Source organism: Tinamus guttatus, unplaced genomic scaffold, assembly GCF_059628265.1.
Source record: "Tinamus guttatus ecotype Peru unplaced genomic scaffold, ASM5962826v1 Tinamus_guttatus_pri_ptg000246l, whole genome shotgun sequence".
Classification (NCBI taxonomy): domain Eukaryota; kingdom Metazoa; phylum Chordata; class Aves; order Tinamiformes; family Tinamidae; genus Tinamus; species Tinamus guttatus.
The window spans coordinates 1,283,688-1,311,449 of record NW_028288780.1 but is presented as its reverse complement, the minus strand read 5'-3'; the positions used below and the strand labels follow the sequence as shown (position 1 = coordinate 1,311,449).

Below are 27,762 nucleotides of genomic sequence, written 5' to 3'. Positions count from 1 at the left end.
TTATAGTACACAGTTTTATATTAACAGAGTGCCAGTTTTTATAATAAGCATGGTTTGTCTTCAAACAAACTTGCAGCTGTACTGCAAGCCATGAATCACTGTAAAGGTACAAAAAGCTATCTAGATTTCTGGACCATAGAAAGCTTCCGACTAGGCAGATTCCTCTGATACAGTTTAAAGCATGCTTTGCACTACAGCCTTGATAAAGAATTTATCATCTTTTCCTCTGCACATTGTGGGTAGCAGGCCAAACAATAAGAAGGATACTCAAAGTCGTTTTCCCTTCATAGGCACTATCACCATCAACAGGATATTGACAACTGTTCTCTTTCTGCAGTCAACCAGGTTAGTATTTAGAAAGAGAAAAGTTAAAATTTTAACTTTAGAAAGTTAAAATTTGCATCCAAATGTTGCTAGCTAATCAAAGCTGATGGATAGTACAGTTTTAGTATTACCCAAATGGAAGGCAAGTGCATTTTTCAAAACTAAGAAATCACCTTTCAATATCTTACGGTTAAGCAAAATCTTCTTTATCAAAAGCTGAGTAAGACTTGAAGGAGGGCCATACAAAATGAAGTTTAAAGCTGTAGGCTGATAACTGTTAAAGATAAGCCTTTAAAGGAGTATTTAGCTTGTCTAAAGGGCGAATTCTGCAAAACAGGTAGGGAAGTTATGGCTTACCAAAGTATACTTCAAGCTATTATTAGGAATGGGAATTTAGCTGTTGCAACAATCTGTGCAGTACAAAATTGTAATTATGCGAGTTCAAAGACTCTTCAGCCATATCAAGGATGAAATGTGCTTTTAAAGGAAGTAAGCCTTACCTTGAATACTATGGCTCCACGTAGCTTACTTAAATATTTGACTTTTAAGTAGCCCTTAGAATCAAACAACATTGCTCAAAATGCCATTTCTCCACTACAAGAGACTTCAGGGGAAAACTTGTACAGTGATACTTATACCTCACCTCAAATTGAAAAGAATACTCAATAACTTATTTTTATTACAATCAGCTTTAGCTTCTCTATTTCTTTAAAATTTATGATTTACGATACAGGTATTAAGCTACAAAGTCAAAGTTTCACTTCGAAGTAAAAAAGTGCCAGAAAAGATTAGCTTTAATGTTGTTTACAAACAACACATTTGCTAATTGCAGGGCTAAATGTGCTATATATCTCTGGCTGCAGAACATAAGAAATGCTTACAACACACAAATCAGGTTGTTTAAACTTGATTGATTTTTCCATGACAAAGCTTATAAGTAATTGCATGAAAGAGAGAGTAGGTCACAAAAAAAAAAAAGAAAAAACAACAAAAAAAATCCATCTAACCTACTACCCTGTTTCATACAGAGGCCAAATGCAAGCATACAGGCAAGTCTAACAGAATAGGGCAAAATGTACAACATTTCCTAAAAGCACCCATAATCAAAAGAAGTTACCATATATTTCTCTGACATAAATGGGTCCAGCATCTTAAACTGTTCACTTTTAGCATCCAATTGATACAACTGCTTAACTTAAAAGAAAAGACTGAAAAAAAAAGACTTTTAACAGTTTGGGTAAACCTATGGATAAAGTTTGCTGGTGACCTACAAACACCACTACAAGTTTTTATATATTTTTATTTCAGAATGCCAACAAATGCTCCAGAGAAAAGCATTTCAATAACCTTTTTAATTAAAGTAATTCCCTTCTGCAAGACAGTAAACATGCAAGTTACACCTATTTCTTTGCATGACAGTTCAAACTTCGAGGTTTTCAATACAAGTTTAAAGATACAAACTTTATAGGCATTGCTTAAAACAAACAAATAAAAAAACCCACTCATTACTCATTTGTACTTTGCTTTTATCAACAGCAGCTTTACACCAGCTATGACCTGTCCACATCCCTCAGACTGCAGTCATAGTAACAAAAACAAAAATTCAACCACCATTTGGCCCTGAGGATCTTGGGAGAAATACCAGTAAAGGAACCAATTACCTGCATCAGTTTTCTTGAGAGCTCATTAGTGAGAAATTCCTCTTCCTTTTCATAGTTCACTGCGAGTGTTTCTTTCTCTTTCTGCAGAGCTTGAATCTTCTTAAACAGAGTATTACTGATGAATTCCTCTTCCTGCTCTGCCCTTGCTTGCTGTGAAGAAAAGACATGTTTTTAAGAAAAAAGCAAGTTTTCATACAATTATTCTCAAGACCACCCTTTCCACCAGTATGTATAAAATATCTCTCTCTGTGTACACATACACACACACACACATATATATATATATCTAAAATCTTGTCCACAGCTGTAGAAAATGCCCTATAGTTCTTCTATCCTGAGGGTTTCCAAGCTTCACAAGCTGAGTGCTACTCTGGAAACTTTCCCTAGAGAAGTAGATGAGAGAAGACAATTCCCCTTTCAGCTTTACTAAAGTACCAAGGCATGTCTCCAAAGAAAGCCAGCCTGTGAGCCCCCCTCTCTCTCTCTCTCTCATATTCCCTGTAATTTAGATATTCCTAGGTTTTTAGGTGTATTTTTAGAAACTTTTGTAATAAAGAAGTCATCTGTAGGAGGTCTGTTCTAAAAGGCCACATGCTCCACAGCAGCAAATCAAAGTTCACAGGTACAAACTGACAGAGCCAACTCCCACCTCTGCAGTGCGAATGCAGCTACCCAAGAAGGGCAGAACAACAAAAATGCAGGATTCTCAAGCTACAACCAGGAGTCCTGGAGTGCTTTTCCCCACCAAAATAAGATCCGCGTAGTCTGACCGCACATTTGTGATTCATCCCAATTCTAATAAATGACACCAGCTTATAGGTTGCAATATGAACAGATTCAGTAAGAATTTTACTTCAATAAAATTTGATAGAGGAAAATTTAAGAACTAACAGCATAACTGGAATCTAACTTCCAAAATCTTCTACCACAAATCTGCCAGGATAACCTTTTCTTTATACATGCCGTGCACTGGAAAGCACTCAGAAGATTTCATTACGTCAGTGGTTTTTAGCTGGAATGATATATTCTCCTGTGGCCCAAGAGACAATTGTTTAAGCAGACAGACCTTCCATGTCTACGAAAAAAGTTACCTAAAGATCAAAAATGTCCTTAAAGCTGGGGGAGCAATAGCACTATTGCAAAAATCCACGTTTGATCTGCAGTATCATTAAATCTAAAGCAGCAGCTCTGGACACTTTTCAGTTGAGTCCTCCTGCCAAGGCGCTCTCTGCATTGTCATCTCTGCTTCCTTGCATCCTCTCCCTGTCTCCATTGCTTTCCTGGCTGCTTTTCACTGGCACCAGCTCCCTCCCCTATCACCAGCAGTGCAGTCACAATCTCAAGCTTGAAAAAAAAAAAAAAAAAAAAGGTTTGGCACAGCTTAGGTCCCACACAGCATCTCCTCTCTGATGTTGGTGCATCTCCCTGGCAAAGAACTGCTACTCCAGCATGTTGACCATTTGTAACAGTGTAAAAGTTCGTCACAACAAGACAACACATAGTGGCCCAAGAGCTCTGCAGAAATGCTCAATCGTCACCTTCTGCCTCAGGGCTAAAATCATCTCATTCATTGATGTCACCATGCAGGATTTTTACTGGTGTTCATTTTTCAATGGTTTAAAGAAAATAGAGTACACAGACCAAGATTACCTAGCACTGAATTAGCAAGCACTTGGTTCTAAAATAAGGAACCAGAGTATTCTTCCTTTGATTTCTGTTCATTTTTGACTTGCACAATTTATTCTGCTCATGCTTCGCACCCTCCAGAAGCTCTAAAACCCCGTTACTGTGGCACTGAGCCTGACAACCACTTATTAGTTAGATATTCATACCACATTAATGATCCCAGGTCACTCCTGATCCCAGCCCTCTTGCACGAGAGTGTCCTGCCCCTCGCGCTGGCACTGCTGGAAGAGCAGGCAGACGGGGCGCCGGTGCCACCCAGAAACTAATCCTTTCCCTTCCTCCTCCCACTTTTCTTTCCTCCAGCAGTTTCCTAAACTGGCTTACCACACAGGCAGAGCTCTGGCATGCGGAAATAAAGAGTGAGCAGCCACAATTTAGACCTGTATAAACAGCTCTGGAATAATCCCCATCCGCTGTGCAAGGCACCAGCCTGCATTGAGCTGGCGCAGAGCAGACACAGGACGCCACAGCATCTCCCACAGCAAAGAGCAGGAAGCCTGCACAGACCCGAGCAGGAACTGCCAGCTCCAGACATAGGTGCTTCACGCTAAATACAATCAGTGTCCATCTAAATTACCTAAGGGTCAGCCATTTCAACACAAGTGAAAAAATATGCTACACGAATGAGACTGGGTAGAAAAGCATGGGAAATGCTACCATACTCTTTTAAAAATATACCTTTTTCTTCCCTGAAATCTTTTCTTTATCTTGTCAATTATTACACTTAATTATGATACTCTTAGTAATAAAATCATCCATATTTGCCTTAATATGTCCTAAAATCTTGCAATCTGTTATTCATTTACTCCACAGTCAGACTAGTGCTATAACACGGTCATAAGTCAGTACTTCCACTACAGAAGGAGATGCAATTAATGTGATGAAGTGTCAAAAACTACCAGGTTACCTCACAAAAAAAAAACAAGAATGAAGTGCAAAAAGCACACAGACACATACAAAGAAGAACTCCTCTATTTTCTAGGAATAAAATTCCTATTATTGCTATTGAAGAAGCATGTGAAATCCTATCAGTAGGAGAGGCTGCGTGAAGTGTTGTAGAAACCAAGCTTCTTGAGTTTACAGTACAATTGGCTAATTTTCAAAAGCACTAAAAAACATATTAGGAAGTAAAGCTCATTAAAAGTTGTTTTTCCATATGCTGCATATACTAAACTGTGAAGTGTTTAGTGTTAAAATCATCATCTTCTCTCAATTCTTCTTTCATTAAATACATCAAATTAGTAGACCGAGTACAGACAACTAGATTTCCCTCTGCTCTACTGCTTTGCTTCTAGCTCCCGGTGATGTTTCTGCTTATGACGGTGCTACATTATGAAACACTGAAATCAAGTGTTTCTCATGAGAGATGACCTTCACCACAGCCAAAGAGAAATGACAGCCATCCATGTTCCCTTCTGCTCCCAAATAAGCTTCCCTAAAACCTTCACAGATCTCCTGGTATGTGGAGCCTACTGGGCAAGCAGATGCAACCAACACAAACAAGTAAGAAACAAGGAATTAGTCAACACCAGTACTGCGCTGCCACCAGACGTGAGCAAGAAATGGCATTTTCATTTCAGCTCTCACTTAAGCCATGGTTTCAGTAAGGAACATTTCAGAAACTCACTCACTTCCAGGCACTCACACCTGACCACGTGAAAGGCAGGTGGCAAGTCTGGACTGTGCTCTAGTACAGCATCACTGTCTCCAGCAGTATCCAGAGCTGACAACAGATTTCCCGGGATACTGTGCAAGGCGACCTACCAAGGCCTGCCTTATTCCAACCTACTCGTGAAGTTTCCTCATCCATTGCAAAGAGCCGCTGTGACCTCCTTGCCCTCTCCAAACCTTTGGATGGTACAGTGTTCATCTCGAGGACCCTATGGGCAATATAAGCCAGCAGATGGAGCTGAAGTGCATTTTTATCTGCTCACTGCACAGGGAAGAAACTCAATCTCTGCTTCTGAATATAGACTGAAAGGTAGAGGCAACTTTGGAAAGACATGGCCTCACTTGCTGCATGTTAGGCAGCTTAAGTTGTCACTTCACAAAGCAGCCTTTTGTGAGAAGCTGCTAATGTATGAAGAGGCAAAAAAAAGAAAGAAAAAAATAGCATGAAAAGCAATAAAACGCAATGGCATGATTTTAAAATATGAAACTCTTGCACAAAATAACTAAGTTTCCCTGTTTTCCCTGACCATTAACTCAAGTTACTGCTCTGGCCATGCTTTCTGGCATGGTACAGAAAACTCTTCATCTACAAATGAAATTAATTACCGTGGCAAACCAAATCTGTACATTTGCACCAAGATTGTTTTTATACTACAGCTCTCCCAGGCTTAAGCTGTTCTTTCCACAAGCCCCCGAGGCAGCCCCTGCAGCACCCGTGCTGCACACAGCAATGCGCAGCGCTGAGTGAAGGGGAAGGCGGCCTGGCAGCCACCACAAGCTCTTTATTGAGAAAACGCGGTTCTCAAGAACACAGAAGCAAAACGGAGCGCAGGGCAGCGCCTGGAGGCTTGGGCACGACGCGGCAGCGGCCTGCGGGGCAGCCGAGCAGCGCGACGCTGGGGAAGCGCCGCTGCCGGCCCCGCGGGGGCACAGCCAGGACAGCGGCTGCTGCTGCGCCGGGCCAACGTGGCGAGTGGGACTCGAGCGCGGGGTTCGGCTGGTAGCGCCACTTCCTCTGTCCTCCAGCGCAATCCCCAGGGCCACTTCCCCATTTCTGACTTTTCTGTTTTACAAGTTTTATTTATTTTTTAACTTGAGAAGAATTTTCAGTAGTAGTGGAGTGATGCAAATATGCAGGACACTGCACTTCAACTTGGGGTATAAAGTAATTCCTAGAAGTCCCCTACTTCAAAAAAACCCACAAACAGTATTATCCGACATGTTTCTCCCAAAATATTGGGTTGTTGGGTTTTGCCTTTTTTTTATTATTATTTTATTTTATTATTCAAACTTGGTAAATGAGAAGGCAGATATTTCTTTTTCCTCTTTTCTTTTTAAACTTAAAGGCTTACTACAGATATGACCTTCGAAACAAATATTAAAAAAAAGTTAACTTCAATCTGAAAAATTTGACTACTGTAAATATTACCTCTGCTGTAACATTAAAGTAACATACAGGATTGCCTTGAAATACAATTCCTATTATATTCCAGATCTTCAGTATTTGTGGTCAGTTGTACAATTGTAAGAGAAAAAAAAAAAGGAAATTAGCTTCTGTTACAACAATAAAGGAATATATAGATGATAAACACATTTAAACTGTTAAAATACAGTTTCTTTAAATATCCATTTATAACCGAAAATTCTTTCTCTTCTGCTTTGAAGGAAAATGAGATTTTTGGCTGGATGCATCAAAATGCTTCTGTGACAACACTCCTATTTCTGAACTCTAGTTCAGAAACAAAAACTCCATTGAGTTTTTGCTCAGAACCAGATAGGTGATAACAACATTTTGCCTTGTGATTCCGCAAAGGCAGCAGACTGATTAGAGAAACCAAGTGAATCAAGTGACATAATTCACACCCTTCCAAGTCAGCTTTAAGCATGATCACGTGTCAGTGAGATGCACTCAGCGTTGCAAGAGCTTCTCACAGAAAGCCAGTTACCTTCCAGACACTGCCACACACGTCCTGCGGTTCAAAAAGCTACACTGGAAACAGCACTTTAAAACACACACTAAATCATCTCCTAGTATTGACAACGAAGGGATTGTTGGATGATTCCATTCTGCTCTGAATTTGTAAACAGTTAAAAGAGCTTCTCCCTGTGTTGCGATACCAGTCCACAAGAGTTGGGTTTTGCTGACAGAGAGCACAGGTGCAGAAAGCAAAATAAACAAGGAGCCAATACATGGTTACCTTACAAGTATGAACATTCTTAAAACTAATGCATTTGGTTCATTACAAATAGCTTAGATCAAGCTATATGCAATTCATAATTAACACAGTGCAGTTAAATTACCTAAATAATTAAAAATACTTCAAATGCATTTCTTCAAAACTTAAAATACTTGAATCTTTAGTGGTTTTTATCACATCAAAACACTGATGAACACAGTTAATAAAAATGCAACACTTAAAATGTTGTAGTAAAGAATGTCAAGGTAGCCTCTGGAAAGTGTATCAACCCTTCAAACAGCTTTTACTTAGCACTTCAACCATGACTGCACACTGTTATGCAAGTCTCAATGTAATTAAAAATTATACTGTAATAAAACACCACAAAAGTAGCAAAGTTATACAGGCAAACTTATACTTAAACATTTCCTAAATTGGTGCTCCACTTCATAACCTTACTATCCATTAGATACATGTTTTATAGCACTTGTTTTTCATTTGCTTAAAACACCATCACGCAGAACAGGCTTCCAGTTATCAGGGTTGCAGTTTCTGCCTCCAATCCACAACTACTGTAACTTGAGCTAAGAGAAATTACAGGCCAAGACAGGAATGACTTAGTAGGAAAATTAAATCTAGACCACAGACCTTTCCAAAAGGCTCTATTTCATGAAGGCATTTTCCCACCTCAACACTGCACATGCGCACACAGTACAAGCTTTCTGCACTAACATTTGCAGGTCACAGTGGATTTTCCTAAAATATCTATAACACGCAGGAGCAACAAGGCCAGCTCTTCTCGGAAGACCTGAAGCTCACTGCATACAAGCCAAACGTTTCTTCTAAATCTCGAATGCCAAGAGCTTGTCCGAAGCATCCTAACCAGTGCACGGGCAAACAGGATCCCGAAGGCAGCACGAACAGGACCCTCCCGAGACCATCTCAGGGGAATGACCGTCCCCAACATGGGTCAGGCAGCACTACTCTAGCCAGCTTTGATAGGGTCTTTCCAATTTCTTGTAAGCGACTGATTGTAAAAGCTTTTCTTTGGCAGTCAAGTAGTACAGAAAATAAATTCACATTGTCACACCGAACAAAAAATTGAAATATCAATCCTTTCCTGTTCACTAATTTGTATAGGTTTTTGCTTTACTCTTTGCCTTGCTCTCAAGGACATTGCTATTTTACTCAAGAATTTTGAGATAATCTTGTGCTGTAAATAGTTTGCTAGTTAATCAACAGATATTAAACAAATAGACTGCAGAAGCATGGGGAACACATCTTTGCTTTCACTCAGCCCAAACCTAAAAGCTGCCGAAATTTTAATACAGTATCCACAAACAAACATACCTAAATTTTTAGTTTTAGTAAGTCTGCCTGAATTTTTGAATATGCAGCTTTTGCAACATGGAAGAAAGCAAAACAAACAAACAACAACAGAAAAGATAAAGTTATATATAACTACTACTATATAATATTCCTTAGTGTTTTGTTTTTAAGTCAATTTCTATACCCTGCAACATTATTATCATCCTTTAAAAAGGTTATGGTTTTAAGTTTGATTTGCAACTAAATATTCAAGTTAATGCAATCCAGTTGCACTACACTACTCAGAAGCAAATAAGCATCAACAGCTCAGTACTGGAGCAGATCAGTCCAAATTACCTGCAATATCAGATGTCTAATGCATAAAAGTAAAACCTAGATCACTTCTTAAGTTAACATATTTTAATTCTTTCTTCTCTCTCCTGAAAAATACGTGGTGTTTTACCTAATATCCATATATTAACTATAAAATACACAACACTCTTGGTTGACAAACTTACTACTGCATACTTCCAAAGTTCCACAGAAGTTAAAAAAAAAAAAAAAAAAAAAAAAAAAAAGCCTATCAGGAATCTAATTTACTGAAACAGTTTCTTTTCACAGAGGGTGTATACTTTGGCACTAACAGAGGTGTACTTTAAAATGGCAAACTTTTGCTCAAATTGTGATCAAAGCCAGCTTTTGTTAAAAGTAACTATGCTGTCACAACTGCTTCTCTATTCAAAGACAAATAAGTACAAATGACAATATAGAGGAGAAGTTATGTTAAACAGCCACCTCACCAAGCAATCTTCCTGAAAACCCTACTTCATTTTACCAACTGCTGCAGGTTTCCTCACGTTTAGCATGGGGCCGGAGTGCTCCTGCCGGCCTGCCCATTCATCAGCCTTCTCCTCCGGAGCCAGAGGGGCTGGAGCGCTTGCACTTCTTCCCTTTGGAGGGATAGAACTTGGGCTATATGTCTTTGATCAGCCTTAAAATTGTCCTTATAATTATTAGAATCAGGAGGAAAACTACCATATCAAAGGCCAGTTTGCGGGGGGGGGGGGGGGTTCCACATTGCTGATCAGGCAGCTTCTTGATGCACTTACCACTTTCTTTTAAGAAATCGCTGGTTTAAACAAGATGTAAATGACCATTTGGGATGCCAACGTTTTTCACACTCTGGCAAGGTGTCTGATCTACTCAGTCTACTGTAGCACTCTACTTCTTAAGATTACTCCATTTAAGACCTCCTCTAATTATCTCTAATGCACACTGGCTTTCTAGAAGAACATTTTAACTGATTCACAAGTGTTTGAGACAAAGCTTATTATTGCTTATAATACAACCACCTTGCTTCAAATCAATACATCTGCAAGCATTCCAGCACCCAGTTAACACATACTAGCTCTAGCACCATCATAGAAAACACCTACTATAAGTATCCTTCCTTAAGTTTTAGCAAATTGAATAATTTTCATCTCTCTACAATGTGGCTCTCTTACAGGATATACCACCATATTCCCAAGAGCAACTGCATTTCAGGCTTCCCAGGTAAGTAACAAATCTGCTGAGTAGCTGGGGAAAGATGACCAAGAAAATAATATTTAAAAAAAAAAAATCTTTGCTTTATGCCCTGCCTTTGGTCTCAGGAAATACAGACAGACAATTAGAGCCGGTGGGGGCAATGCAATCATGCTGGAATATTTAGCCCATATACTTAACAGAAAAAGTTTCAGGAAATATGGACCACCTTTTCACCCATGGAGGAAAAAAAGACTTTTACTGTAGTGTCTCATCTTGCATAGAAAAAATAATTTTTTGCATATCTGCTCCTGAGGTTAGATTTGCCACCATCACCAAAAAAAGACTTTTTGAAGTTGCCCTCCCCCTGTTTTCACTCTCACTCCCCTAGACCCAAGGAAGATTTCAGACTCTAAAAAGGCAGATCTTTAGTCTACTCCTGGCAACATTAGCTGGGCAAAACTGCTATTCTTCAGTTGCTATAGATGTAAGAACTATACACTGCTCAAAGCTCTTGGCAAAGCAGCAACTAAAAAAAAAAAGTAAGTTTTGCAAAATTCATAATATCTACTTCTGTTGTTTATGTGAAAGTGAAGCGAAACAGAAAGTGACAGTTCTCCCATTGCAAAAATACACCTCCCAACACCCTCCATTGAAAGCAGAAATTGAACTGTAAGGAAATAAAGGAAACAGAAGAATCATTTATACTTGTATTAAAGCACCAAACCATAGCATTGTGCAAGTTTTTATCTATGCGGCAAAAGTTTCAAATATCATGTTTGTCATCGAAAACAATAAAGGAACTAAAGGCAAAATAGGCTTATAGCATTACATAGAAAAAAAGTCACATTTTGAGGCAGTTTATGGAATAAAACATCTTCCCAAAGTTTATGGATAGCTGAAACACTGCTAGGATGTTTCCATCAACCGCATAGCTAAAGAGACACCATATGCACCTCATCAAGCTTACCCCAAAATGAAAAACATTTTGTGGCAAAACATGTGTAATATTAATGCACACAATATCAAATTTCAAATAAAGTCAAATTTAAAGTTGATGGAGGGATGAAAAAAAAGCATTACGCTAAGAGCATCATTGGGTTAGGTGAAGGAACATCCTCTTTCCAGGAAAAAAGTTACAGCAATGGAAGACATGAAGGGGCAGATGACTCTCAGGAACTGAACTCTCTATATGATAACAGTTAGCTTGTAATATCTGTACTTGGATAGAAAATGGAAAAAATTACAAATCCAAATGTCAGGATTAAACATGGTTTCAACGTTTTTCTAGACATTTTGCTTCCACTTAAAGAATCCTAACACTCCACAAAGCTGTAAAATCTGCACAGCTATAGTTTGTGGTTCACTGTCTCCTATTTACACATTTGCCTTGTCACTTCAGAGCAGTTTACCCCAGATGTCCTGCCTTCAGTTACTACTTTGTTCTTTCATCCCACATATTCAAATGGGACAATGGCTAGTCATTCAGTTAAGAACAACATGCATTCACTCAGACAAGACAAAGTAGAACTTGAGATGGACCCTCCTAGATGTTCCCAGGCTGCTGCTTTACGAGCATGGTAATATTTTCTATTACTGATCCATGGGAAGTTCTTTCATATCTCTTTTTTTTTTCAATCTCTTTTCCAGAACATGCCTTTGTCTCTTTTCCATTCATCCTCTCTAGCTTCCAAATCCTGTGCAAAATTCAATTTGTACATTTTGTCCCTATCATTCTTCCTCCCTTTTTCTTTTCTTTCTTTTTTTTTTTTTTTTTTTTTAAAGAGGAAGCCAGAGAAGATTTACCTCTTGCTCTGCTGCTAAATTCAGCAGCCTTCTTTCCTCAGAACTGAAGAGCGGCAGCAAAGCAACCGTTTCTCTCTGTTGCCTTTAAGAGGCTACGCTGAAACACATCAGATGTCTACTATGTTCTCTCCTTTGGAAGAACATCATCTTGTTTCTTCATTCTGATCACATTTCAAGAACTGTTTGGGAGAAACTGGCACTACCTCCTCCTGCAGTGTCCTATAAATTTAGCTCATCCAGTTTACCAGACACTGAATTCCCCTTGCTAAAGCGGCAGCTGAATTGGACCCAGGTTAATTCTCATATATAGGGGAAGACCAAAAGAGTCAATCAGTTGCTTACCTATATAGCACCCCTAACGTCACTACCCTATCCATTTCTGTGGCCTTCCCATTTCTACCTGAAATTCCTCCCATGTCTACTCTATGAAATGCAAAATGAAAAAGGTCTTTTCTTGGAGTCACTTGTGTTTGTGCAAGATGGCTTAGTACAGTGTAGGGCCATTTATCTTTCACACGAGATAATTATTCCTTCACTTACTACATGGCAGTTTAGCATTTCCGTTCTATAGATGGAAACAAGCCCCATGCATCTCAGTGCTTCAGAGTAAAGACTTAGGAAACAATGAGTTTAATATTGACTGAAGTTGGAAATAAAAGCAGTGGAAGGAAACAGGCAATGAAGACCCATAAATTAACAACTGCACAAAAACATCCCAAAGCAATATATCCACCCTAGAAAAAAAATAAATAAAAAAACAGCCTTCCTTCCTCCTTTGAATATAGCAACAAAATTCAAACTCCATAACACTGAAAACGGCAACTAAAATAAAGTACAGAAATACCAAGGTTTGAAAATTATTCTGAAATCTTGTCTACACTAGCTTTTCAATGCTGGGATTACCAATGGGGATGCAACCTCAAAAAAGCCTCACATTTCTCTCTGTATCTACCAGTCTCAGGTGACGCAAACCTCCCAGTATGTGAGGTACTCATCTGAGTGGATGCCTGGCATTGGATTCAGGAAAAAGCAGCAGATTTTATGAAAGATGCTAGCAGGTACAGAGCAGAACACATGAGTAATTTTGCTTTGGACAACGCAAGATGTTAGGTATACAATGCTGAAAATATTAAACCAACTATCTCCTGCTGGAATGGGTTGAAATAAATGGAGATATGTAATAAGACAAAATCGCTGCTCGTCTCTAGACAATGTTTTTAATTCCAGCATCAAACAACGTTCTTAGAGAAGCTCCTTACAAACGACGTTTGACACATTACATGGACATACAGCCTCGATGAGAAAGTGAGATTAATCTAAGAGAAATGCAAATATGCAAATTAGAAAAGCTACAGAAACACGAGGAACTTTGCATTATTAGAAATTCCAAACTGCAATCAAATGCCAGTTCTAATTTCACTTCCACCCCCAATGCAATTCAAAGCAGTACACTCATATCACTGATAACTGAAGACATTCCACCCTTATTAAACACCAGAATACCAATGAAATAAAGGAAAGAAAAGAGATGTTGTATAATATTTAAAGGCAAGCAGGGCGTAGCTGGTTATCAAACAGAGTTTGATATCAACCCAAGTAATTTACTGACAATACTGTTAACGAATGCACTTACTATATAAGGAATAGAAACATAAAAAGGATTAGTCAGCACCGTTTTATAGGCAAAAAGTTTTGGCAAATAAGCATAGTCCTTGCTTGAAAGGTGAATCTATCAGCAGCAAGGAGAAGAGATAAATATGATGATTTAGTAACAAATATCATCTTTTATTAAAATGGGAAATGTCTCACCAGTTTCTACTAAGTATGATGTTGATGAAAACACATACTGTAAGTTGTTTTCAGGTAAGTCACTTATATAAAATCTGCAAACAGTAACATAAAAACACAGAGATGCCTTGATGTTTTGTTTCATCTAAAATGAATTTTATTCAAGCTATACTTCTGAGAACAAGAAGTCTTCACTACTCCTAAAAACCAGGGGATTCTCTCATTAAGATGACTAAAAACGGATCTAAAGAGAAGCAAACAAGTCACTATTTGCTTCACAAATCATGTTGGAATAAAGAACACTAAACAAAATAATCAAGTCTTAATGCACTAGATCATGACACAGCTTGCTTTGACTTATGTACATAGTATTGGTGAAATCGATTTAAAAAACACGGGATTAGTAACTCTTTGTAAAGAAAAATAGAAACATTACCAAAAAAAAAAAAAATCAAGAACAAGGCAAAATGCCTTCCTAAGCCCAGGGCTTCACACTTACTAGCACCAGATCATGTTCTACTGGACAGCCCAGCACTACAAATCTATTCTGGAAAAGGCACAGCTATGCAACGGTATTTCTGCCAAATTAGCCAGAGCACAACTAGTAAACCTACGGAGGAAGCCAGCTGATACCTGATGAAACAATAAAGCAGATCTAAATTAAGCTATTGGAAACATATGAACAAATCTGAACCAGGCAAATGCATTTATACTACATCAGTGATCATACGGCCATAGCAACTTTTATCTGATGCACTAGATTTCCAGTGCACCACAGCTTGAGAGCTTACTTTAGTTAATCAAAGCAGACTGGGAGGTGCCAATTACAGCCTCTAAGGATCTTCATGAGGAGAAAAGTCGGGGATCAAAAGATCTCATTAACCTAGCCCAAAGGCACAGCAAGAACCAAGAGGGCAACGTGAAGAATCTGACCCAGGACTTTGCATAGGAAATTAGAACCTTTTAAGCACAAGATTAAATCATTCTTCTTCATCTCAGATAAGAAGTTTCAAGATAAGTTAGGGGATTCAATGTAGGTATAACTCAGAGAAACAAAGATCTACAACCCAAATCAAATGACTTTGTGACTCCTTCAGGGCTCAAACCCTCTGAAAGTCCAAGCTCCCACGCTTAGGCTTTTTTATTAACTATTGTTAACAATTACTGATCATTAGCCAAATGAATCAAGTTCTACACGGGACAGACACTGATAATGGCTTCTCAATTTTATTTCACCTGCACTAAAGAAAACTGCCTGCCTGTAACACAGGCTGCAACGTGCTGTTCCCACCTCACTGACAGTATTTTTTCCTCCGGGAATTCAATATGCTGGAGGCCTACACATAACTACTGAATGTAAGCAGAGGACAATATTAGTTTCCCAGCACTGCAGCTAAGAGCATTGTTAAGCTAAAAAAAAGGTTCACGAAGTTCATTATTAAGATTCCTTCTTCCTTTTCAAGTGTTTAATGGAAACTCAATAGATGCTTCTTGAGAATCTGAGGAAAATGTAAAATGTAGATAAAAGTCATTTCTTTTGTGTGTCTGTTCTTCCTCAAAATTTTATATGAAGCTTTATCCCATTCGAATTAATCATCTCAGCAGTTAATCTTTACTCAAATTTAATGAGATAATTTTAGTTTTATAAGAATTGTGACCTACTCTTTCATTCATCCACCTGATGTGCAACTTGTCCATACTTCAAAGTGTTTCCATCAGCCACAAATTAGAGCTAAAAACAATGCAGTCAGATATAAACACTCCAAATAGACTTCTCACAACTGCAGAAAACTTCACTAAAAGACAGATCAATCTCTTCCACATGAGCATCTAGTTTTAATGAAAAAATAAAAAACATTCAAGATTAGCAAGACCTACTTTAAAATAGACTAACAGATTTACAAATTCTCTTTTAAAATATTAATTTGTTAGCTGTTTTTTGCTACAAGACTGCTTCATGACTGCTTCAAGACTGATTTCTTGCATTTACCCATCCCATTAACTGAGTACCTTGAAAAGGTTTAATTTTTGATTCAGTTGGTATATTCCATCCTTTTTCCCTACTACTAATAAATGTATTCTGTAAATTCCAGGGAAGGAAAAATAAAGAAAAAGCATTTTTGCTTTTTAAAAGCTGCTAAAAAGCAATTTTGCAAGGGATTTTCAAGAATATGGCACACCCCTTTAACTTTCCAAAACTAACCATCCAGACCGCTGTTTTCCACGAAGGACCACGACAGCAGATCACAAAACAACAAAAAAAACAAGACCCAACCAAACCACCAAGAAAGCCCACCCCACGTACATTTCCTTGAGAACAAAATGTTAGAATTTTATTTATCCTCAGCACCTAAGCCTGTCTGTTTATTGAGAAAACTGTAACACCACGCAGGATTTTTGCAGCCTGTAGGTGCCAGAAAAGCTGGTTAGTTTTCAGGACATGCCCTTTTATAGCCTTTCTTCAGAATTTGTGGCTACAGGCACAGGACCTGACTAGACCCTTTTCTTCCATTGTTTCTCCCAACCTTGCTTTGCAGAAACACAAAGAATGGGAGTAAGGACTCAAGAGACATAACTGCCCTTTGCTAGCACTCAAAACAGAACAAAAAAGCCAAGCTCAGGTTTGAGGTGCAGAACAAGAGCAGATGGCTTAGCTATGGAGGGAAGAGCAATAGGTGTCTCGCAGCAAAACATGGCTACTCACAACCTGCAGGAGCCCACAGCAGTCCCGTGTCCCAACATCCCTCATCACCAAACACTCCAGGCATCACGACTAACTGGCGAGTTCACAGAAACCAGCAGCTAACTGTCACTTATGCCAACAGAGTTTGGGATCAGACTGTTTCATCTCCATTGGTGATTCTTTCAGGAATCCACATACCACCACACAGTAGGATTTCTAAGAAACTTTTTTCCCCTCCAAAGCAAACTGGGAAAAAAAAATGGAGCTGCTGTTCATATAAAATCCACATTATAAAGCATTAAAACACCATATTGAGCATTCTGAAGGGGGACATTTTAAAATTAAGACTACTCATATACATTATCTTCATCTTTCTTAGTTAAAAAAATAATAATCAACAGAACAAGGTTTATTATTTTTGATTTTTCTAACATTACAGAAAATGCTTGTCCACAATGGGCCAACTCACATCATGAGTGAATTATTTTTTCAAGCATTTTAGCTATACAAGGCTGTCACTTCACACACACACGCAAAAAAAAAAGCTTAATAACAATCAAGGTTAAACAGCTTTCACTGCAACATGACAACTTTGTTACCTCAAGTGCTGAAAAGAAAGAAAGAAAAGAATTTTTGGAAATCCACGTTTTACTGACTTCAAAAGAAAAGTCCTGAGCAAGACATACAAACAGGCAGGTGAAGTATTTCAGCTTTTGTGACACCCAGAGATTCAATCCTTTGTAAAGGGTTCCCCCCCCCCCCCCGCCCCGCCCCCGGTTCTGAACATACCCTTGTTTCACTAGGGAAGTTACACTGAACCAGACTTAACTCACTAAGTATCACATTTCCTTAACAAAACTTTTTCACCAAGAAAGTAAGGAAGTTCAAACAGGAAATCCACCTTTGGTAATGTAGCACCACAACCAAAAACAAACTACTTAATGCTACGAAAATATAGCATTGCAGATTTTCAAAAGCGATTTTTCCCTACCAAGACACCAACCATTGCATTTCTTAAAAGTGATCTTGCAGAAACGCATCATAAGATCATGTAATTAAAGATTGCTAAATGTGCGCAAGAGGCGCTCTCTTCAAACGGATCGAACAATCTCAGTCATTTCAGACCAAGTTGATCTTGGTCTGAAACTTGCAGCGTAACTACCAGACGTTACTTCAAAACTCACCTAGCTCCCTGCTCCTTCCGGCTTGCTCCAGTAGCAGCAGGTGAGATAAAGGTATCACGTATATTTATGTAACTTCTCGGTCTTGCACAAGAGCAGTGCTATAATTGCATTTCTGTTCCAGGCTGCTGGCAGAAGCAGAGTTTGCATGCTGCTTTAGAAGCATGCTCAGGCCAAACTTACTTAATAGGTTTGGGTATTAAAGCATCTGTCTTTACTCACTTTAGATGAGAGTTGATAGGAAGCTAGCCAGCAGAAAAGCCTGTCAAGTCAACACCTTCTTCCTCACCTGCTGTTATTGGTTTCACCCAAGCACAACTATTCAATGCAGGCCTCCTAAATTCAACACTTATTTTCAACCCTCTGACACAAGGGTTAACTAAAAAACACTAAGAGAATCCTATGCAGCTACTGAATAATTTCCAAACTGCACGCATTCATGGTGACTAGACACTAGGACAGAAACAAAAAAGACGCATGCTAACATATACACCAGTACAGACCCAAGGGGAGGGAGGAGAAACACTGTTTTCCTTCAGGTGAACCCTAGGAGGAATATGGTCAATATTCAAGAAGTCTGAAGACAAGGTGGGGGAGGTAATAAATGTAGTTAAACGTGTCTGCTGCACCAGCACAAGGGAGCTCAAGCCAGGGGAGAGCGAAAGGCCCACACCACGGTTGGAAGATTCATCTTCACTTACAGCATGAGGGTTTAGTTATTTAACCTGTTTTTTCAGCTGTCAGTCTTATTTGTGCTTGACATCTCATCTTTAACAAACGGCAAGAAGCAAAGCTCATCTGCGACGTTACAATGTGTGTAACAGGAAACTGGTATGCTACATCAATCTTCCAGGACAGTAATAAGTCTGCAAGGAATTTGAGCTGGGCTGTGGAGGAGTAAATTGACAAAGGTTTATAATCACAAAGAAGAAAATTAGGAAAATGTTATATTTAATTACATTTACATGCAAATGGCATACATTTCAATGTACCTGCAAAGTTCATCTCCACTAGCCTTCCTACTAGAGTGACATGACAAGTATTTTGACTGCAAATTTGTTTACATTAAGGACTATATAAATCACGGCGCAAAGTCTTGGCAGCCTGAAAAAAAACATTCATTTTGCATCATTATTTTGCCGCTTGCTAAACTGAAAGTGGTTCAGTCAGCCATACACAGAGCTTAGCATACCAGAGTATCTGCTAAAGATACCGGTTTTCTAGACAGCCTACAGGTTGTTACAGAAGAGCGACATTGTTCCTCTCTTTCGCCAAGAAGTCAAAACTGCACAGACTGAAATTCAGATTTAAGAAAAACACTTTCTTTTTACAAATTAAAGGCCGATGAAAACATAAAATAAGCAATCCCTACAGAAAACTCCAAAATAACTACAGTTCTTCTCAGGTAAATTATTTACAAGCCTATGGGGGGGTTGGAAGGATGCCGTGTCTTACTGGGCAAAGAGAAAATGTCTGACTGACAAGATGTCTTAGCCCCTTCCAGCACGGGAAGGCGATCCCCTGCTGCCTAATTAAGGCACATTCCCTTCTCGTAAAGTATTAACCAAGCGCACGTTTCCCTGTCTGGCACTATATTTGTCATCCTTGAATAAATGACTTGTGTATTGTATTTCATGTGCTCTTCCGGCCCACATCCTGCTAGACACCGACCGCTTATGAGTGGGACCGGCGAGAGGTTTGCCGAGATAAGCGCCAGATCCCGTTTCTCAGCGAGATGCATCAACACTGACAGAACACGGTTATGAATAAAACAGTGACCGTGCCTGTAATAAAGCAAAGCTCTGCAAGGATCAGATAAGAAGGGAACAAACACGTACAGGTGGGATCTGCCTCTCTCAAGGCATCTCTATCCACAGGAGCGAGGATGCACAGGGCAGTACAGACTAACATCAGGTTTTCCTATAATTGGCCTTTGATGTGTTATCTAGTTTTATTCATATAATTTAATCTGCTTGTGTGGAGACCGTGATCACTGCAACCCTTAACAATTGCTCTAACTACTGGATTGGTAAAAACTATTCCAAAACCCTAACTCACAGGAAAACAAGAGTCATCCTAGTTAATCCTACCTTTGTATCCTTTACATAGGATTGATGCCTGACAAGGTAATTTAAAACAACATTAAATTTCAGGCCATCCTCTCAGGGCTGGTAAGTGAGCACCAAGCCTTCCCCAGGGCGAAGCTGCTCATTACCTGCACTGGGCTTTATTTCAGATGGGTCCCTCAACAAACTCGTGAAATAACACAGCAAAGGAAATGGGGGGATACAGGGGAATTAAGGAATCGCACGCTCGGATCGCCACTTTCCCGCAACTTGGCCGCGTCCCCGCGCTCAGCGAAGGGCGGCGGGTCTCGCTCCCCGGGGGAGCCTCGCGGAGCCCCCCCGCCCCACGGCGCAGGTGCGCGGCGGCCGCTACCGGGGCCGCTACCGGGGCCCCTCCCGCCCCCGCGGGCCGGGCCGGGCACTCACGATGGTGACGCTGGCCTTGCGCAGGTCGCGGTTCTCCTCCTGCAGCGCCTTGCACTTGAGCTTGTAGGTCTCTAGCTCGATCTTCAGCACCTTGTTCTCCTGCTGCAGCGAGGCCAGCCGGTTCGTCAGCTCCTCCAGCCGGAACGGCGAGATCACGATGCCGCCCGCCTTGCCCCCGCCGCCGCCGGGGCCGGGCCCGGGGCCACCGCCGCCGCCGGGCCCCGCCGTGGCCGCCGCGCAGCCCGTACCCGGGGGCCCCGCCACGCCGCCGCTGCCGCCCGCGCCGTCCGTGTCGCTCTCGCTGGCGCTGTCCGCCATGGCCGCCGCTCCCGCCCCGCGCCGCGCCGCGCAGCGCCGCCGGGCGAGCAGGGGGCGGCGCCGCCGTCCGCCCGCCCGCCCCCGCCGCCGCCGCCACCGCGCACGCGCCGCGCGCGCCAGGAGCGGCCGGCGCGCCCGGCCCGCCCACAGCGCCGCCTGCCGGCCCCGCCAACGGCCGCAACGGCCGCAACCGCCGCCAACGGCCGCAACCGCCGCCAACCGCCGCCTCAGGGGCGGGGCGGGGCGGGGCGCGACCCCTCAGCCCCGCGGCGGGCACGCGGGGTGCCCCTCGCCCTCCGTGCGGGCGGCCATTCGCGGCTGCCGCTGCCCGCCCCGCGCCCGCCTTCCCCCCTGGTGTCCTGTCATGGGTGTTATTCCTATGTTCTGGAATCATCACGGATATCTGCGGCAAATTCTGTGTTTAGAAACAGGCAGCATTTTACAGAACTCACATATGATTATTCTGCAGCTGCAGGATGATCGCCACAGCACTTTCTTCACACTCTTCTTTTGTGAAGGAGAAGCATGCATGACTTGTGCTACTGGAGCGGGAGGCTATTCCAGCCGCCCCAGGAAGCGCTGGGACGGGGTTCTCTGGCCCCCCAGCAATTGGCCATAGTGTGTGGAGGGACCTAGCCAGGATGCCCTGCTCCTGGGCCCATCTGAAAATTCTTCATTTGCTACCCGGGGCAAGGAGAAACGAGTGAAATTATAAATATTCTGGAGAAAGAAAAACAGAGTGAAGGCTTCTGACAAGCACCGCAGCCTCTTGCTAATCAACGCCTTTTTACTTTTCCTTCTCCCGCTGCAAATCAACCAGGAGGCCTAGGTGACCCTTGTCCTCCTGTAGCTGTGAAGCTGCTCCTGCCTCTGCCCGTCTCTCCCGGGTGGCCGGGAGCAGCGCTGCTCGCCCCGAGTTACACTCCCAATAGCTGACACTGAAAACCCCGCGTTTGGCACGGGCCAGAAGGAAAAGGGGCCCATGTCCACAGGCTGGCGGTCCCCCACCCGTGGGGACCTGCCACTCGCTGCAGAAAGGGGTTTGCAGCCTCCGGCACTGAGAAAGAAAGGTCTCGGCGTGGGCTTTTTTGTTTTATTTTATTTTTCCTCTTGCTACTAACAATGTTGAATTTCATTTTAAAATGAAGATCAAAAAAAAAAGAAAACCCTGTTTATTCTGCTTTAGTGCAGAGATGGAACTTTTAGTTTTGATATTAAAATAATAATGTTATAGCTTGTACCAAAACCTGCATTTTAAACCCAAATATATAGGAAAAAGCCCTACACTCTCAAATCTGCACTGCGATGTATGTAGAGAGCACCTGGGCCACACAGCAGCTCTTCAGTGCAGACCCCAGTGTGAGCCTGGAGTCCCAAGACTTCAGCAGATGTGAATATTTATATACTATTAAATCAATTTTAAAACACTTTTTAATAAAATTATTTACACACACATATATATATGTATATACACACATCCCCTGCAGTGGTGTTAGTGCAGATGCTACAAGGCAGTTCAGCTACATGCGAAGGGGAAGTAAGAGAGCAGGAGGAAAAGCCCCGCTGAAGTGGCGAGTTCATCTGGACCATCCAGCTCCAGTAGGTTGCAAAAAACGCGTGTCAAAGGCACTGACAAGCAGATGTTTGAGCCCCTGTGCTTGGAGGAAACCCGAATAACGTCCTCGTGGGGTTTCAGTCGTTTTGATAGGGAGGGTCGGTGCCCTGCTCACGCGCCGAGCCTTGCAGAAGAAGAGTCACGGGGCTCTCCCGCTCCGCTGCTGCGCAGCCCTGCTGTCGTGCTGCACTAATGCAGGGGAGCCTCTGTGCGCACCCTCCTCCCCGGCGTCCTCGCTCTGCCACGGGCACAAATGACACGACTGCCCGTCGAGCTGTCCCGCAGCCAGCGCTGCCACGAGTGTTTTCCAGGCATGTTTCAAGATGGCAAAAGCGGCACAACTGATAGGTCACTCGGCACAGCAAAATGGAGGAACCACCTCACTGATCACACAGTAAATTCCAGGGAATATTGATTTTCCCAAGCTCAGCGCCTCCAGAACTCATTTCTGGTCCAGTGTAGTTCCTACTCAGGGCTTAGGGCAGGAGACAAGCTGTTTGTTACCTTGGATATGGATTCTGGAAAAAACAGCGTTCTGGACAGAACAGGAAAGTAGGCTAACTGGAAATAACATCACCGTGGAAACAGATTTTACAGCATTCCTTCCACTTTATTCAGTGCTAGACTGCAGCAGGTCCGGCCGCTGCACGTTTCGCATCCACCGCGCTCCTCATCGCAGCGGCCGGTTCCGCAGGCGAGGCTTTCCGGAGGTGCAAGTGCTCCTGCTCGGCACGGCACGGAGCCGCCTGCCTGCAGAGGGGACCCGGCCGCGGAGCATCCGCGTGTCTTCCCGCTGCCTGCCTCCCTTGGAGGGCATCCGTGCAGCTGCCAGAGAGCAACAGTTTCCTCAGTGTTAAGAAGAGACATTAGCGCTCTGATGAGTGGTGCCGGTGCTGACCTCCTCCTCCGCGCAACCTGCGGGTCTGAGCGAGCTCGGAAAACAGAAATGATTTTGCTGGGGCAAAGTTTATTTTAAATAGTGTCTCTTTACTGTTATTGAAGAATAAGCCTAGCCAGCTTTCCTCTAGAAACGGTTCAAGTGAGCCAACGTGCCAGGCACCATGTCGCTTCCCATCAGGGAACAGGGACAAGGAAGAGGAAGAAAATCCCTTTCTGTTGGAGCTGGTTTATACTCAAGATCCTTTCCTGAAGCGTGGAAAGCGATTCGCTTTTCTGGCATCCATCCTACACGCAGCGCAGGGGACTCGGCTGCCGTAAGGAGATTTGCGATGGAATTAGGTCCGTAAGCAGACCGCGGAGCTGAGCGCGGCCAAGCCGCTCCGTGGCTTTCCTGCCGCCGCTGCAGCGCCAGCGCTCGTGCCCCGCAGAGCGCAGCGCCGGGTGGGCCGGAGGCGCGTTCGTGCCCTCTGCTGTATGGGCTGCTGTGGTCCATGTTGCTCCCGCATAGCCGAGTCGCGCGGGCTGGGGAGTTGGTTTCTCCATTATTTATGAAGCGGTCTTTCAACAACAGCAATTTTTCCATTAACGGCAAGCAGGCATCACCTTATTTCCAATGAGACGGCCTCCTTGTTCTGCACAAGAGCAAGCTGCAAACGTCACTTTTTTGCTGGCTCTAGCCCACCAAGGAGTCGCACCCCAGTACAGTACATGCAAGCAGCCCGCGCGCGGCTCCGTGCTGCGTGGGAGCGGGGTTGGAAAGCTGGGGTGCGCAGCAGCCTCCTTGCCCACTTATGCCACATGCACCGCTGCCTTCGCACGCCGAGAGCCACTGAGGAGTCATCTCTACATCACGCAGCGCATGGCCACAGCTCAGGGCACTGCACCCCGCAGACCTCTGCCTCTGCCTCCGTATATGTATGTATTTAAATGTACTGTCACGTATAAGTAGTCATATACATTTCCTCTGCCTTTGGTGGGGCGTCCTGGGTGCAACTCCTCGCTGGAGCCTAGCCGCAGCACCTTGCAAACCTGAGTCAGTATCTGCTTAAGTCTCTTGTTATCCCGTGAGCCACTTATTGCACTTAAGCACCTTGCTTCGTTAGATTAAGCGCTTCGCTGCTTCAGAGCTATATAACTTCCGAGAGGACTTGGCAGATGCCTCTCTTGCTCTGGACACAAAATCCAGCCTGGAAAACGCACCAGTGGACGCAGCCGATGTCCTCAGCCCAGTGCTGATGTCCTCAGTGCCGGCAGGAGGCAGCGGTGGAGGTGCTTGCCCAGCCCGTGGGTGAGTCAGGGGCAGAGCGGGAGCATCACTTGTGCCCTTGGGGCTCCCCTCTGAGATGGCACCTTCTCCCCTTGGAGGCACTGGAGTCACTCGGAAAACAGCACCCATGTGTTTAGTCACGCCCAGCTACCCCAAAGTAATAGGCTAAAAAGCGAGAGAAAACACGATCCAAATTAGCCTCCAAACCCACCCCCAAGCCGTGTGCTTTGTGCATCACTAACTGGGAACCAAACCGATTAAAAGGTGTAGAGACGCAGTGGAAGCACCGCGAGCCGAACCTGCTAGGAGCCTGGGGCTGCTCGACGCAGCGGCGAGGGCGCAATGCGCCCAAGGAAGGGCTGCTAAAACAGCACGGGTGCTGCCGCACCATCGGCGCAGATCTTCACAGCAGCTGCGGCAATCAAGAGGCAGGGAGTTCTGAACAGAAGCTGTCCTTACCGGAGATAATGGGCAATTAGAAACTGGGGTGCATAAACTCACATAAGGAGTAGAAATATCTGTACAAAACACATGGGTCGGCGTGATGCTGGCGGAGAGTAGGTATGCTCAGAGATTTAATATAATCTTCAATGCAATTCCAGAGATCCATTAATCAGCTGGAAGAACATCTGTAACAATACAATTTTATTAAAATATTCAGAAGTAAGAGGCTGAAAAAAAGACCAATGGAAGCTAATGAAGCCCAGGAAAATTCCTGTGCAGTATTTGGAGCACCAGACGGAAACATGAAAAAAAATAAAAATAAAAAAATAGACGAAAATAAAAATAAGCCATATTATTAAAATGTGCTGTGCTTACAGGAGAACAGCCAGCTGTGTGGGCTGCCAGCTTGTGCAGAGATGTAGCACTGTGGAAAGGTGGCTACCAGGGAAAAAAATAGGATTTGAAAAACATTTGTATGAACAGAAAAAAAAACACCTACTCACAAATATCATGGGATGAGCTGCCTCTCGATGCAGAATAAGAAATGTTTTCTACAAAACAATTCAGAGCGAAATAATGTAACAGGCTGCTTTCTCTTGTGGCTGACAGTTATTTAATCAGAAATGTGAAGGACTTAGTGAGCAAGCCCTGCAGGAACAGAATCTGCGATGACGAAAACTGGCCGCGCAGTAGCGATTCAGCTGCTACCGCATCCTCTGCTTTTCCTCTCTGCCCTCCTTTTCCTGAGGAATTTGCCAGGGCTGGTAGCAGGTTTGTTCTGCTGCTCAGGCCGGGCTGTGACGATGTCCAGCCCGGGGCGCTTTCCAAGGCAGCTGGTGAACGGGGGCGGCTGCCCATGGCACTTTATAGACCAATGGGCTCTCTGTAATTGAACATTAGTGTGATGGGAAATACGCCAATAAAACTTTTATCGTAAATCCTTGCTTTCAGGTCAGCTAAATAGAGCCAGGCACAATTCACATCCTGTTTTTGGCATCAGCAGTTATGAAAAACATGGCACATACACCGTGTTTCCTTGAGCCGCTCACTTTTCTGTCCTTCATTAAGCCTTTCTGCACGCGCTTTTGTACAGGCCACACTTTGCTCCGCGCAGCAGGGCGGACTGAGGCCTCCCTCGCCCCGTGTCACTGCGGCGGGACGAGCACAGAGCGGCCACGCTCGCACCTGGGCTTGAACTAGCAGAGGCTGGCGCAGCTGCAGAGGGTTTGTGCCCGTGTCCTCCCGGGCAGTGCCGTCCCCTCCTCGAAGCCCTCCCAGCGCTGCTCTGCCATGCCGGTGCACACCCCAGCGCCGAGCGCGGCCGCACTTCCCTACAGCACGGCCTTGCCTCGAGCACGGGGCCCGCCAAAACCCGGCCTCAGCTGAAACACCTTCCATGCTCCCTCAGGAACAAAAAAGGCACTGCAGGACACAGGGCAGCGGCGACATCAACTGGTTCCAAAGCAAAAGTCAAAGAGCTGCTCCCCGGCGGCCCCAGCCCGCCTTCGGTGGCCGGCCTCGCCGCAGCTCGTGCCACATGGACCGAGAGGAAAAGCAGCAAAAAGCAGCGCTGGGAACCGCGGCCTGCCGGGCTGGAGACACAGCTACAGCGGGTGCAATAACACGGCGAAGCACGCGTTATCCAAGAGTTTTAACACAATTTATTTTATGCTTAAATAATCAACTAGATCATCCAGTGTTTGTTGTCTTCATACATATGTAATTAGAGCTATTATCAATGAATGCTGTTTCCATATGAATATAATCAACAAATTAAAGTATTTCACCAAAACCCAAATAAAAATGCCCTTTAAAACACAGCAGCCTTAACAACCTAATATTACACTGCTAGGATGATGATTACAGATGATCGGCTTACTCAAAGATTCTACATCTTATAGCCAGTACACAATACAGTAATAATTTTACAGCGTGCTGCCAGTCTAGTAGCTAATAATTTCTCTTCAGTTCATTTAAAAAGATCCCAAACCTGTGCTCCTCGGAGCACCAACCCACCTCTAAAGCTGCAAGCATTACCCCCGTTATAAGCGAGAACAGATAGCACCCCCCTCCCCATAATGCAACTACTGTATATGTTATGTCTCTTAGGTCATTTCATTGAAAAATTGGCAACAGCAACAAATATTAGATGAAGGGCTTTGTGTTTACAGATAAAATCTTATTTTTCATGTTGCAGTATAGTGTTTGCAAAACTGGAAAAGATTTAATCAAAATAAGGTGAAACACATGCATCAAAATATTAGTACTCTGAAGAAAAATTTTCACAGAACTACAGAATTCCTCATTTTGGGAATCATTTAAATTTGCAGCAGATTTTAAAGATTTTTTTAAAATCAAGCTAGCATTTTTGCATATACAAACATTATAATTGCTAATATACAAGAATCTGTGAAGATACACCCAGAATATGCCGGTAGGTGCAGCCATCTGAGACACCTAGCTTGCTCAATGCATTTGCAATATTCTGTTTGTGATCGAGAAGGCAGTGCCTTATCAACATTTATTCTATTTTGTTAGAATTTATACAGTGTTATTTATTTACAGCAAAACTATTGATGTTTAAAAAAGAAACAAATAGTGTTTTATACCCTGACAGTTTGGGTCCGAGAAAAATAAGGCGAGCTGTTGTGGATTTTAGTAATTTTAGTGTCTTTCCATGGTTTAACCATTTCATCTTCTTACATTCCCTCTGGCCACAGGAATTTATTTCTTTTGTGATGACATCAAACTGCTTGAAATAAGCTGTTAACAGCATGGCATCTTGTATATACACTGCATTGTTAACTGCGCACTCCCCAATCCTGTGAATGAAAGTGAATTTCCATGCTCTGTAAATTGGCTCATGCTAAATTAATTTTTTTTTGTTTGCTTTTTTTGTTTTTGTTTTTGCATAAAA

General features: G+C 42.9%; 1 protein-coding gene across 1 annotated transcript in view; it reads right to left on the bottom strand.

The window, feature by feature from the left end:
* CCDC6 (coiled-coil domain containing 6) overlaps window positions 1-20,619 on the bottom strand; it is a 47,336-nt gene extending 26,717 nt beyond the window's left edge. Inside the window, exons 1-2 of the mRNA XM_010218343.2 lie at window positions 20,302-20,619; window positions 1,986-2,135 (exon numbers count right to left, since the gene is read on the bottom strand). Of these exons, the coding sequence (XP_010216645.2) occupies window positions 1,986-2,135; window positions 20,302-20,619 (468 nt within the window). The remainder of the gene's footprint in view (window positions 1-1,985; window positions 2,136-20,301) is intronic.
* Window positions 20,620-27,762: the final 7,143 nt, after the last annotated feature.